At 37.3% G+C, this 15,600-nt stretch overlaps 1 protein-coding gene across 1 annotated transcript; it reads left to right on the top strand.

The window, feature by feature from the left end:
* The first annotated feature begins 13,869 nt into the window (after positions 1-13,869).
* LOC145102045 (CBS domain-containing protein CBSX5-like) lies at positions 13,870-15,310 on the top strand. The gene is made up of 2 exons (XM_079039375.1): positions 13,870-14,294; positions 14,427-15,310. The coding sequence occupies exons 1-2, from the start codon at positions 13,951-13,953 to the stop codon at positions 15,271-15,273; spliced, it is 1,191 nt and encodes a 396-aa protein (XP_078895501.1). The 5' UTR covers positions 13,870-13,950; the 3' UTR covers positions 15,274-15,310.
* Positions 15,311-15,600: the final 290 nt, after the last annotated feature.

The following is a 15,600-nucleotide window of genomic DNA, read 5'->3' as shown; positions in this document are numbered from 1 at the left end:
CCTAGCTGCTAGTTACAGTGGGACCTACAGGTCCACGGGTGACAAATGTCATGCCTTTTTCGACGCTTGAAGAACATCGTGTTTTATACTAGTCAATCAAGCATGGTTATATCCTAATCACATTTAAACCTTAATTAACCAGTTTGGTTACAAGGAAGTTAAGGCATCAGTAGTGAATTTTACACAAATCTACTGTAAATCTTCATTTTCCATTACATTTACACAGTGATATTCTCACATGAGAAATGCATACTATTTTTCTAGTAATGGTTTAAAAATATGGAAAACATACATTTTATACTATTTCAAGTACAAACATACATTTTATACTATTTCAGGTACAAACATACATTTTATACTATTTCAAGTACAAACATACATTTTTACACTATTACCAGAGAACAAACATACAAAACAGTCGGGTCTTGAGTAGAAGACTACTTTTCATTTTTATAAGAAAATATAGGATTTTATGGGAAGAATACAAACAATACAAACATTTTCACTAAACAAATACAAACATATTCATGAAAAAACTACAAACATTTGACACTAAATACTTATGAACTCAACAACTTAAATGTTGATACTCTCTTTCAAAATAACTTGTATTCTCAGGGAACCAGTAGGCAGGTACACTGGCACAGGTTTTAGAGAAGACGGAGCATGTTCAGACTCGTCTTTTATTTTGATATATTTTTGGTGTCTTACAACTATACAAAGAACACACATGTATTAACAATTCTATTAATGCAATGGATGTTGTTGCTTGTTTTACTATTATGCATTGTTATAATACTGTACATGATTGATGTTGATACTCTCTTTCAAAATAACTTGTATTCTCAGGGAACCAGTAGGCAGGTACACTGGCATAGGTTTTGGAGAAGACAGAGCATGTTTAGACTCGTCTTTTATTTTGATATATTTTGGTGTCTTACAACTATACAAAGAACACACATGCATTAACTATTCTATTAATGCAATGGATGTTGTTGCTTGTTTTACTATTGTGCATTGTTATGATACTGTACATGACTGGAGGGTTTGAGCCAAAAGAACATCCTATGTGCTCATGCAAACCCTAATGCTTTGATCTAGGTTTCTCTATTGAACATGCTTTTCATCCAAGACTTGAAAACCCTAGATCTAGTGTAAACAATTCGAAATTGACATAATAAAATAGATCTAGATGATTACCTCTTCTTGAAAGCTTGAATCTTGTTATCCTTGGAGCTTAGAGTCACAAATGTCACTCATCTAATGGCTTACAAACACCAAGAAGCAAGAGGATGATTTGGAGAGAGGTTGTAGGCAAAAAATCGGCTGTAGGAACTCCTTAGGGTTTCTGGTAGCCGATTTCTGTAGCCCAAGTGGTCTTTAAATACTTGAGCTGCTAGGGTTATAGCCTGAAACCCTAATTGTATAACTTAGGCCTTAAGCAGTTCAAGGATCCTTCTGGAATGAGGCTTGGACGATTTCAAGGAGCCCATAAACCTTAATTTCGTCCACCCTATGATTCATAAGGATCCATAGCCCAAAATCAACTATCACATAATTGACAGTTCCAGTCCCCTTATTTAATTAATCTTTTTTAGCCACATAATTGATTCTTAATTAATTATTTTCTAATATTAATTAAACTATATGACTTCTTTAATATATTAATAAATCATAATAACCTATTTATTTAAAAATCATCCTATCATGTTGCTTTGGTGAAGGCAACCTAAAGGGACCATGCACAACCGAATCAAGTACTTACCAAATATAGTTACGGGCTTAGACACTAATCCAACAGTCTCCCACTTTGATAAGTCTAGTAACTATAGACGCAAGCACAATCCGATTAGCAATCATAGCTCTCAAAGACACTGTCGAACTCTGATCTTATCAGTAACCTATCCTTTAGATAAATGATCGCATAATCTTCTGTTCTAGATATCGTGCTGACAATTACATGGAACATAGTCACACTTATTGTCCAGCAGTTCATTTCTCGATCTCAGATTCGTTTGACATAGAACTTAATTGAACATATTAATTCAGTCCTGACTGGGCCCAACACATAAGTCAAAAAAAATCATCGAGGGGCCTTGATATCTCTTTTACCCTCTTAGGATAAAAGGAATAGATAAACTTCGACTTATATGCATTTACTATTCAGTAGTGTTGCAGAAATCGGCCTAATCGGCCAATTAATCGGTGATTAATCGCTAATCGGACCTCCACCGATGAGATTTATTGCTAATCGGTCACTATAATCGGGTTTGGTCAATACAGGTCAAATTCGGAATTAATTGGACCTAATCGGGCCTAATCGGACCTAATCGGACTTAATCGGACCTAATCGGGTTTGGTCAATGCAGGTCAAAGTCGGACCTAATCGGCCCTAATCGGACCTAATTGCCGATTAATCACTTTTTTTGTAGGATTAATATTAGATTTATAATTCGTTGAATAATTAATGGTCCCCGATTAATCTCCCGATTAATCCTCGCCTAGCCGATTAATCCCTAATCGCTAGTCCACCGATTAGCGATTTCTGCAACCATGCTATTCAGTAATAAAAGCATACACAACAATGCATTTTATAACATCAAGTTACTGATGCGTTTACGCATTATCAATTCATAACCAATTAGCAAACAATAAACCATATATCTAGGTTTTAAGACCATATGATATTATCGTCTTGGGATCACTCATGATGAATTCCATGAAGTGATTCCAGCAAGCGTGGGTTTATTCTAATGCTCAAATCAAACTCATAAGCACTCACGAATGTTGTAGCAAACTTTTTCTATGTCCAATACATTTTAGACAATCTAGACACCAATTCATGACAGTCTTCATTCATACCTACTTCCAACATATGAACGACTATGGACGGTTCGAATAATTCTTATTATTCAGGAAGTCAAAACATGCAAAGTGAAACAATAGGTAAATAATTAACATAAGACATCAACATTACTAATAAATAATACTCTTTTATTTAATCATCAAATGTTAATTAAAGTTTATCTATTACACATTTCCAAACTATCTATTCCAAACTATCTAATCCAAACTAATATCGTCCTTCAGCCCGATGCTCCTAGCGTGCTGCAAGTGGTTAACCCTACTCAGTCCCTTTGTAAGCGGATCTGCTGGGTTATCCTCTGACGATACCATCTTCACTACGAGGAGTCCTTCTTCCACCCGATGTCGAATAAAGTGATATTTTCTGTCGATATGTTGAGATCTGTCATGATCCCTTGGTTCCTTGGTCAAGGCAACCGCTCCTTCGTTATCACAAAAAATTTCCATAGGCTCCTTTATGGATGGCACAACTCCAAGGTCTCCAATGAAGTTCTTCAACCATATTTCCTCCTTTGACGCTTTGCTCGCTGCAATGTACTCTGACTCGCACGTTGAATCAACTATGGTCTCTTGCTTGGAACTTTTCCAAGTCACTGCTCCTCCATTAAGGGTAAAGACCCAGCCCGATTGCGAACGGTAGTTGTCCCAGTCGGCTTGAAAACTGGCGTCACTGTACCCTCGCACCTTTAAGTCATCACTCCCACCAAGGACTAGAAACCATTCCTTGGTCCTCCGAAGGTACTTAAGAATGTTCTTGACTGCGGTCCAATGTGCTTTTCCAGGGTTCCCTTGATATCTGCTGACCATGCTCAAAGCGAAGGCCACATTAGGGCCAATACAAGTCATAACATACATAATCGAGCCAACTGCGGAAGCGTATGGTACTCGGCTCATTTCTGCTATCTTGACTACGGTACTCGGACTCTGAGTCTTACTCAACTTGACATTACTTTGGATCGGCCACTCCCCCTTCTTTGAATTCTCCATACTAAAACGTTTTAGTACCCTGTCCAAGTAAGTATTCTGACTAAGTCCTATTAGTCTCTTACTTCTGTCTCTCACTATTCTTATTCCCAAAATATAGGAAGCCTCTCCGAGGTCCTTCATAGCGAAGCACTTCCCGAGCCAGGACTTAACTTCCTGCAGTGTCGGGATGTCGTTTCCTATGAGTAGTATGTCATCGACATACAATATGATGAAGCTAACTATACTCCCACTGGCTTTGACATATACACATGATTCATCCTCGCTTCGTAGAAAACCAAGCTCTTTGACTTTCTCGTTGAAACAAAGATTCCATCCGCGAGATGCTTGCTTAAGTCCATAAATGGACTTGTCAAGCTTGCACACTCTATTGGGATGCTTTGCATTGAGAAAACCCTATGGCTGAGCCATGTGAACATCCTCATCCAACTTCCCATTAATGAAAGTGGTTTTGACATCCATTTTCCATATTTCATAATCATGAAATGCAGCAATGACCATAATCACCCTAATAGACTTTATCTTGGCAACCGGTGAGAAGGTTTCATCATAATCAACTCCAGGAGTTTGGGTGAAACCCTTCGCAACCAATCGTGACTTATATGTGTGCACATTCCCATCCATGTCGGTCTTCTTCTTGAAGATCCACTTGCACCCAACCGTCTTACGTCCGGGCACATGGTGAACCAAATTCCAAACTTGGTTGTCATACATGGACTGAATCTCGCTATCCATCGCCTCTTTCCACTTCGTAGACTCCGGGTCTGCCATGGCTTCCTTATAGTTGTTAGGTTTGTCCAAAGTCACTAGTGTACTATCACTAATGAACGTATCCCCTTTGGTAGTAATATGAAAACCATAAAACTGGGGTTGAACCCTAACTCTATCGGAACGTCTAAGAGGCAAGGACTCATCAATCAGTTCAACCGGAGTTTCCTCCTCGGGTTGAGCGCCAACGTTATAGGTTCCTTCATCACTCGACTCTTGAATCTCTTCAAGATCGATTTTTCCTCCCACTGTCCCCTTGGCTTATGAGTTCTCGCTCTCGGAAAACCCTTCTCCTCGCAACGACGACAACATTGTCACTCGGTCTATAGAATAGATATCCAAAGGACTTCTGCGGGTAGCCGATGAAAATACACCACTCACTACGAGGTTCGAGTTTGTCATGAGTCTCTCATTTTACGAAAGCCTCGCAACCCCAAACCTTGATATGTGCCAACGAGGGAGCCTTCCCTGACATCTCGTGAGGTGTTTTGGCAACCGTCTTCGTAGGGACTAAGTTAAGGATATGGACGGCAGTCTCTAAGGTATACCCCCAGAATGAGATAGGTAGTGAAGCACGACTCATGATGGAACGAACCATGTCCAACAAGGTTCGGTTACGCCTCTCAGCCACACCGTTTAGCTGTGGTGTCCTAGGTGGCGTCAATTACGAAACGATTCCACATTCCTTAAGATAGTCATGGAATTCAAGACTTAGGTACTCTCCTCCTCGATCGGATCGAAGCATCTTGATTTTCCTACCTAATTGATTCTCCACTTCTTGTTTAAACTATTTGAACTTTTCAAAGGTTTCCGACTTGTGCTTGATTAAGTAGATATATCCATATCTGCTATAATCGTCGGTGAAAGTCAAATAGAAGTGGTTCACATCTCTTGTGGTGGATCTAAAGGGCCCACACACATCGGTGTGTATGAGATCCAATAGACCCTCACCCCTCTCACAAGTACCAGTGAAGGGTGCCCTGGTTATCTTTCCAAGTAAACAAGACTCGCACACGTCATCGTCCCTAAGGTCGAATGACTCCAACACTCCATCCTTTTGGAGTTGGGTTATGCGTTTGTTGTTGACATGTCCAATACGACAATGCCACAAGCATGCTTTATCTAAATCATTGGATGATTCAACACACAACACATCATTTCCTAAGTTATCTACAACCACCACAGTTTCATATATTCCATTACAAGGAAATGCTTCAAAATAAAAGACACCATTAAGATAAGCATTAATAGAACCCTTTTCATTATCAAATGAATATCTAAAACCTTGTCTATATAAACCATGAAACGAAATGATGTTTCTTTCCATATCTGGTGAATAGAAACAATTGTTTAAATCTAATCCTCATCCAATATTTAGCATTAAAGAGTAAACTCCGATCTTGGTGACATGCGACAATATTCTGTTCCCCGTGATCAAATTTATCTCCCCATGCTCCACATCCTATCTCTTCTTAGGCCCTGCAAATCAGAACAAATGTGAAAACCAAATCCTGTATCAAGTACCCAAGAAATGGAATGTGATGAATCATTAGATTTAATTGTGTAAATACCTGCGTAAGATGGCTTGATCTTCCCATCCTTGATGGCTTGCAAATATTATGGGCAACTTCTCTTCCAATTCCCTATCTTGTGGTAGTGGTGGCACTCTTCCTCCTTAGGGTTTGAGTTGGGTTTAGCAGAACCAACTTTGGTTCCACTAGAAGAGGTGCCATCTTGGGACTTTCCCTTGTGATGGCTCTTTGAGGGAGCCTTCCTCTTCTTACCATTCCCTTGACCTATTGCCAAGACAGGCGTAGCAGCGGGAGTCGGTGCAACAGACTTATCCTTGAGATTGCTCTCAGCAGTCCTGAGCAAGCCTTGAAGCTTGCTCAAGGTGACCTCTTCCTTATTCACGTGGTAGGTCATGCGGAACTGGTTGTAGCAGGGAGGCAAAGAGTGAAGGATGATGTCAATTGCCAGCTCTTCATCGAAGTTAACATTTAACTTCAGCAGGTGATAAACATATCTCTTCATCTTTTTCAGATGAGCGGTAAGGGACTCTCCATTACCCATTTTGGTAGTGATCATCGAAGTGATTATCTCATACCTTTCTTGCCTCGCACTTTGGTGGTACCGGTCCAACAAGTCTTGATGCATTTCATATGGATACATGTCCTCATAGGACTTTTGGAGTTCTGCAGTCATGGTTGCTAGCATGATGCAATGGACTTTCGTGGCATCACGCTCATGGGCCTCAAAGGCAATGATCTCATCAGTAGTGGCAGTGTTGAGGTTGACCTCTTTCAGCTCCTTGTCAAGGACATACTCTTTGTCCTCGTAATGGGTGACCATTCTTATGTTACAGATCCAATCATTGAAATTGTTTCCGTCAAATATCACCCTCCCACACAAGTTCATGAGTGAGAATGAGCCGGAGGAATTCAAGCCGGAAGCGTTGTTGTTGTTCATATTCGACATCTGAAAAGGAAAAAAGAACAAAGTTTGATTAGAAATGAATCCCTAATTAAACACCCAAATGAGAAATTAGGGCTAGGATCCAACAACATTATTTACATATTAGAAGAGGGATGCCGTAATCCAACATGCAAATAATTTAAAGGTAAGTGAATGACGATTCACTAATTTTCCACCATGAAAAAAGAAAAGAGGATTAAGTTTTAAATGTATTGAAAACTACTAGATTCTTTTGAGATTCATTGAACATTTCAATGGCATGTTTAAATCTCGATATGCCCCTCTAGTTTGTGACTGGGATGCTATGGATCACAAAGCGGGTGTGAATAACCATGAAAATATACATGGTACCCTCTTTGTTAGAGTCACCTATTCGATGTGCCGGTTAACCACACACGCTCCATCGAACTATGGCAAACAATGAGTCACCCTTTGTCACCTTTGCTTAGAACCAAAATAGTGTGCCGATTAACCACACACGCTCCACTAACGTCTTAGCAAGGGTACAAAGTGTAATTTCATGGAATTGCATCAATTCACTTTTGCCTAAAGTAACTAAGATTGGGAATTTTGTAAAAAACATTTGGTTACTTTATATAGATTCATTATACTTTTAATGAGGAAAGGTTTGCCCTATCTTACCCGATCGGCTAACGACCCTCCACTAATCAAGGAAGCGGTGGGTGAGAGTGGACACCCATTAAACGACCATTTTATAGGCCATAACCTTATACCCCCCCTTATAGACCGACTTCGTGAATGAGGCCTACTAACGATAAGACTAGCATTTTAAGTTATATATATATATATATATATATATATATATATATATATATATATATATATATATATATATATATATTAATCTTATAATATTCTAAAGTATAAGGTTGAATTTTAAACTTGTAAAATTCTAGGGTTTGAAATTTAAATAGTTCAAATTAAACATTTTAATCATAAAATTTAAATTTCAAAACTTGAGGACAAATTTTGAACTTTTCAAAACACAAAGGATCAAATAGCAAATAATTTTTAATTAAAAAATTAATTTAATGATTATCTAAATTTGACCTAATCAAGATTATTTACAAGATAATTTACCAAATAAATTCAAATAATCAAATATTATCAAATAAGGAATTTATTATTTAAATAATTGGTAATTATCTCTTGTTTTGTTAAGGATATTGATAAAAAAGCAATAAAATTCAGACTTTACTAAACTAAAACGATTTAGGTAAGTATCCTTAAGCAAAACAGCAAGAAATCCTGAAATTCCCTCTGTCTGACGCTCCGACTCGCCGAGTCCCCTTATGGACTCGTCGAGTTCATCCTACTCGTCGAGTCAACAATGGGACTCTCCGAGTTCATCAGGTAGAGAGCACAAAAACGATTTTTACAAGCAAGAATCAAACACAAAGCATCAAATTCAAGAGAAGCCAATCAAGGCTCTGATACCACTGATGGGTTTGAGCCAAAAGAACATCCTATGTGCTCATGCAAACCCTAATGCTTGGATATAGGTTTCTCTATTGAACATGCTTTTCATCCAAGACTTGCAAACCCTAGATCTAGTGTAAGCAAGTCGAAATTGACATAATAAAACAGATCTAAATGATTACCTCTTCTTGAAAGCTTGAATCTTATTATCCTTGGAGCTTAGAGTCACAAATGTCACTCTTATAATGACTTACAAACACCAAGAAGCAAGATGATGATTTGGAGAGAGGTTGTAGGCACAAAATCGGCTCTAGGAACTCCTTAGGATTTCTGGTAGCCGATTTTTGTAGCCCTAGGGGTCTTTAAATACTTGAGCTGCTAGGGTTATAGCCTGAAACCCTAATTGGATAACTTAGGCCTTAAGCAGTCCAAGGATCCTTCTGGAATGAGGCTTGGACGAATTTAAGGAGCCCATACACCTTAATTTCGTCCACCCTATGATTCATAAAGATCCACAGCCCAAAATCAACTATCACACAACTGACAGTTCCAGTCCCCTTATTTAATTAATCTCTTTTAGCCACATAATTAATTCTTGTCTAATATTAATTAAACTATATGTTTTCTCCTTTAATATATTAATAAATCATAATAACCTCTTTATTTTTAATCATCCTATCATGTTGCTTTGGTGAAGTCAACCCAAAAGGACCATGCACAACCGGATCAAGTACTTACCAAATATAGTTGCGGGCTTACACACTAATCCAACAATGACGTCCTCCGCTCCCGAATGTTTCTGCCATCTCGGTTTGGGGGTGCGACATTTACACCCTATTTAAGGGGTTTGTGAAGCTAGGGTTTGCAAAACCTCAACCTCCCTCCCTTACTTCCTTCCTTTCCAAATCGATTTTAGCCTCCATTAATGATCTTGAAGAGCTTTTTGGTGATTTTAGCTCTTATAATAAGAAAAAGACTCCTTGGGTGCATGTCTTGTGGCAAGCAAGTTCCTTCCTCACCATCCTTCAGTGCTTTTGGACCTTTGTAAGTCCTAAAGCTCCCGCATTTATCTCTATTGCATGCTAGATCTAATACTTGTTTTTTTCTCTTCATGGTGGAGTTTGATATCATGCATGGGATACATCTAGTTAGCAAATTGATGGATCATTGAGGCCTTTTCTTTAAAATAAGTTTCAAATATGAGGCTTGGTGTTGGTTCTAGACTCTAATCATGAGGCTTGACCTTATTTTCTTCTTATTGATCTTGTTGGTGTTCAATTCATGCATTGGACAAGCATGATTGAAAAACTATGATTTTTATGTTCCTTCGGGTTGGGAAAGACTCTTTGGAAAGTCCTAAGGAGTAGCTTATGGGATTAAGAGATTAATGTTCAAAGCTGTCCAGAACGGATCTCACGACGTGAGGTATGGCATGCCACGTCGTGAGATTAGGAGGTTCGTGATTACTTTGTTCGGTTTTGGTTATGATGTGACCTATGGGTGGTCACAACGTAACTGTTGGATGAAGTTGACCATGGTTGACTTTTTTGGGCAAAACTAGGGTTTTAAGGGTGTAGGCTAATAGGGTATGACTCTACTGCTATTAGGTGTATTGTTGATCCTATGTGTGAGAGTTGTTGTGTTTCTAGTTAGGGATGGGATTTAGAACCGGAAAACCGGACCGGAACCGGAACCGAACCGGAACCAGACCTGTTAGAACCAGAATATATAGAACCGGGTCCGGTTCCGGGTTTAAAAATTGGCTTTATCCGGGTTCCGGGTAATCCGGGTTTGGGTCCATTGGGTCCGGGTAAACCGGGTCTAAAATCCGGAACCGGTTTTTGGAACCGGAACCACTTTTAGGGCCGGAACCACTTTTTGTGAAACGTGTACAAGATGCATATCTTATTCGTTTCAACTCCAATTGACATACGGTTTTTTCCAACATGTAGTTTAGAGTTTGTACATGATTCTAGACTATAAATTTGTCATTTTTAGTTTTATATTCATTGACTTACAGTCCTCAAAAATTGAGATACCAAAGCTGAAAGTTTTTAGTTTTTTAGTTTTTTTTGTATTCGGTGAAAGTTTTAAAATATGCATATCTAATTCGTTTGAAGTCGGATTGACATGTGGTTTTTTCCAACTTCTAGTTTACAGTTTGTACATGAGTTTAGACTATAATTTTGTCATTTTTGGTTTAACATTCAATGATTTACAGTCCTCCGAAGTCGGGATATCAAAACTGAAAATTTTCAACTTTTCAACTATTTGTTTTTGTACTTTCTATTATGTGAAAATATTAACACATGTATATCTCATTCGTTTAAATTCGGATTGACATGCGGGTTTTTCCAGAGTGTATTTTAGAGTTTGTACATGATTTTAGACTCTAATTTTGTTAATTGTGGTTTCGTATTTAATAAGTTACAGCCCCCCAAAGTCGGGATACCAATATGAAAATTTTCAAAGTTCAACCCACTAAGTAGTAAGTAATTACTTAAAAATTCCGGTTTTTTCGGGTTTTCCGGGTCTAAACCCACTTTATCCGGTTCCAACCTACCCACTTTGATGTTTCCGGGTTTTCCGGTTCTAGACCCACTTTACCCGGAACCATACCCGGAACCGGTTCCTATATACTGGTCCGGTTTCCGGTTCTATAAAATCCCGTTAACTGGTTCCGGGTTTTCCGGGTCTGGGTCCCTAAGGTTGAGAATCCCTAAGGTTGATGATAACCCATGAAACGTGTTGTTAATCCACAAGGCATGTTGTTAGCCCACTGGGATTGTTGATAATCCCCAAGGTTGTTGATAATCCATAATTGTTTATTATGTTGTGATGTATGGATATTTTCGGAGGGACTCACTAAGCTTTATGCTTACAGTTGTGGATTACATGTGTTTCAGGTACCTCAGATGATCACGGGAAGGCGAAGGCACGCCTCCGACTTACAGATCTTTTATGATTTCCACATTTTGATACTCTGATTTCTAGGATAATTGTATTAATACACCTGGGATTCCGTGTTTTGGTTTTTATGATATTTGACGTTTTTGCTGAATTAAAAATGAAAAATTTGTTGAAAATTTTGGGTTGTTACATGGTGATTGATCAGAACATGGAAGGGATATGACAACAGTGGAGAGTGTATGGTGGCCCGACAGGTGGAAAGTGAGATGATGGTGATGTATTCGTCCCCTAGCAACCCAAAACCACCGACGACCACCATGATCGACTTAATTGGAGGTAATGTCACTCAACGATCCAACGACAAGCCTCTCTCAATGTCTTAATCTTGACAGTTTTGATTTTGGTTTGAATTGTATGATTTTGTTAAAGATTTTCGGTTTGTAATTGGGTCTTTAATTGATTTTATCTTCATCTCACCATATTATTATTGATTGTTAATTTTGCTTTTTGGTCTTCTTGACTGAAGAAACCAAACCATGGGCCTGCAAAAAATGATACATTTCCCCATCAAAACTTATCGATTTTGTTTGTAAAAGTGTTCTAAAAAGGAATAACATTTATTATCTCATAAAGAACAAAAAATATTTAAGAAACTACATAGACAAATGTGCAAAACATTATAGGGCTAATGTGTCATTTCCTCTACTATTAAACAAAAAGTTCGTAATTCAAAAACTATTTCAGTTAACTTTTAGTTTTTAATTTTTATGCTTTATGTCATTCGGTATTTTTATGCTTCTAGCCTGGTGGTATCCGGTGTTGTCTTCTCTCATTGAGGTCGAGGGTTCAAGTCCGTGATGAACATAAGTGGAATAATTTAAGAATAGATTAGTATATATATTTGCCATTTCAAAAGAAAAAAAAAAAAATCTGGTCTTCGAAACATACACGTCTATCTTGATAATCTGCTTAGCATCAACTTTGAGAGCCTAAAAAATATGTTAAAAATACATTGTATTTTTACAATTTTTAAGTAATATAATATCTATACAAAATAGTATTGACAACAAGTTATATTGTCTGTTATAGTAATACTTGTATAAAAGTAACAATTTATACCAGTTGATCTAATTATATTTTTAACTCAGGGGCAGATCTACTAAGGAGCATGGGGGTAGCACGATGCTATCCCTCAAATTTTTAAGCGTAGTGAAAATTTTCGGTATAATGTAATTTTTCCGTTATGCGGCCCTTAAAATTTATGTGTGTTATCCATCCCATTTGTTTTGGATCCACCACTATTTTAAATATAAATTTATCATTAATATACTTCTATCAAAATAAATAATTTAAAATTATAAATATGTTAAACAATAAACATGCTACCGTCAAATTTCTATCGTATACTTATAATCGACTATTCACCCATACAAACGCGTTAGGTTAGTTAGAAGAATTAAAACTATGTAAATAATACAAAATGAAATAATAACGTCATAACACTAAATCGGGTCAAGTACCCATCCCGATAAATATTTAATTCTATATCAACAAACCTCAGCTTCAAAATTCAAATCGATGTGCTTGTTTGACAAAAGTTCTCTCGCGTCAATTAAAATGGCCACCCAATTTTCGAAAATATGCATGTTCTCCCCTTATTTTTATTTCATATCCAAACTAGGTCCTCATTCTTGGTATCGTCATTTCAAACTAATTTTATTATTGAAACATGGAATATGAAAAAGCAATTTACATTAATATCACATGTAACTCACTTATATCAAGTTCGTGTTTTGAAAACATTATTAGGTTATTTTTCTTTATACTATTTATCAATTGTTCGTGATGTAGTTATTTCATATTTACAATGGATCTTTTGTATGTTAAATCACAAAAAAAAAAAAAAAAAACATATTCAAACTATAGAATTTGAATATACTATATCAAGAAAGTTTTATAATGCTTTGCTTTTGAATCTATGGTTACAAGTTTGAAAATTAAGCACTTCAAAAATAATCATTTTCTAAAAAAAATTACAAAACAAAAAATATAAAGCAACTAAATGTCTATGTATTAGTATGATTTCTAAAAAACAAATTACAAAACAAAAAATTAGAACAAACGTTCTAAAAGCAAATTACAAAACAATAAATATAAAACAACTAACTGTAAAATTTTACTTAAATTCACTAGTAAGACTGGTTTTTACCATCCAAATAAATGTCCAACAGTCCAATTATACAAACATCCAAGATGTTTTTTAATACTAAAACTTTTATATACTTTGAAATATATTAGAACTAGAGTATAAAAACACGAGGTTAAAAATGGATAATTAAAAACAACAAGGACCGTTATTGTAAATAGTCTCAGCATCATGGATTCTCCCTTTACCTGTAACCTATAAATACCAAACGTTTCATTCTGCATCTTGCTTCTTACCCCACCTACCGTATCTTATCGCTTCTAGAACTCTCTCTTCCTCTCTCTAGACTCCGATCCATTTGTATGGCACATCGCTTTCTTGCTTCAGAAGTCTCAGATTTGTGCGTTGGAAAGCCGCCGCTTAGTTCGTTACCGGCCACCGCAACCGTTTCCGACGCGATCTTTGCACTTAAGAGGTCCGGCGATATCAATGTAGGTATATGGAGCTGTAATCATTATGATTCTATAGTGGCTGTTAACGACGTAGTTCCATGTCGGTGTATTGGAAAGCTCTGTATGGTTGATGTGATTCTCTATCTTTGTAAAGAAGAGAACCTTTCACGTCCTGTTGAAGCTCTTCAGACGAGTGTTTTGGATCTGCTTCCGAAGGTGAAAGGGCAGATTAGGCATCTGGAACCGAATTCGAGGTTTGTTCTTTTCAAGTTATTTGATTCGCTATATTCCGGATTCGAGTCATTTTAATTGATAAAATTCGTATGATATATGTGAAATAGATTCACAAATGGAATTTGATTGTTTTTGATTTATTTCCTATTCAGCTTGTTAGAGGCAATAGATTGCATACTCGAAGGGGCACAAAATTTGATCATACCAATACAAGCAACAACAAGAACAAATCAAAGGAAAAATTGTCTTAACAAGTCCTCTCCGAGCACCATAAATCACAATGGCAACGAATTCTGCTGGCTAACTAGAGAAGACGTGATTCGCTTCATCTTAAACTCCATTGGTGTCTTCTCCCCAATTCCCACATTCACAATCGAATCACTCAACATAATCAACACCGAAACCCTAACTGTCCACTACGACGACCCTGCCATCTCTACACTGCCTTTAATCAATCGCTCACATTTAAACCAAACCTCCATAGCGGTAATCAACCAAGACAAGACACTAATAGGCGAAATCTCCCCCTTCGCCCTCTCCTGCTGCGACGAAACCATCGCCGCCGCCATCTCCGCCCTCTCCGCCGGAGACCTCATGGCGTACATCGACTACAGCGGTCCACCGGAGGATTTGGTCCACTCGGTCAAGATGAGGTTACAGGAGAGAAACTTGACTGCCATGTTGGATATGTTCGAGAACTATTATGATCCTTCGTTTTCATCGACTTCAAGTTCTGACGAGGAATTTGGTGGTGGGAAGAACGGCGGCATGGGGCGGAGTTACCCCGGGAGACGATCGGAGGCGATTGTTTGTAATCCATGGAACACGTTGATGGCTGTTATTGTGCAGATGATTGCTCATCGTGTTAGCTATGCTTGGGTTGTTAGAGAGGATTATGGATTGATTGGGATTGTGACGTTTACGGAGATTTTGACACAATTTAGGAGTGCGATTGGGTCGTTGAATAGATGTGAGGAAGAGAGTACGAAGTTGCAATAACAAAAAAATTCAAGTATATAAAAATGGTATTTAGTTACTGGTGTTTTTTTTTTATTTTTTTATTTTTATTTTTTTTATATATTCCATTAAATAAAAATAAAATTTTAATAATAAAGTAAATTGTGAAAAATATTCAGTTTTATTTCATTTTCAATCAAACAAACATGTAACATGTAACAACTATTACGTAAACAACTTCATTACTTTCAAAAACAGTTTTGCAAACCAAACGACGCGTAGTTCTTTTTCGTACTTTTTTATTTATTATTTTTTTATTTTTATTTTTTTATTGAGATAACCAATCAAACGAAACAGGAGAAAAAAAAA

The sequence above is a fragment of the Lactuca serriola genome, chromosome 4 (assembly GCF_051521515.1).
Source record: "Lactuca serriola cultivar US96UC23 chromosome 4, Lser_US96UC23_V15, whole genome shotgun sequence".
NCBI lineage: Eukaryota > Viridiplantae > Streptophyta > Magnoliopsida > Asterales > Asteraceae > Lactuca > Lactuca serriola.
Note: the sequence above shows the minus strand (reverse complement) of the source record. Positions and strands in the feature narration are given on the sequence as shown.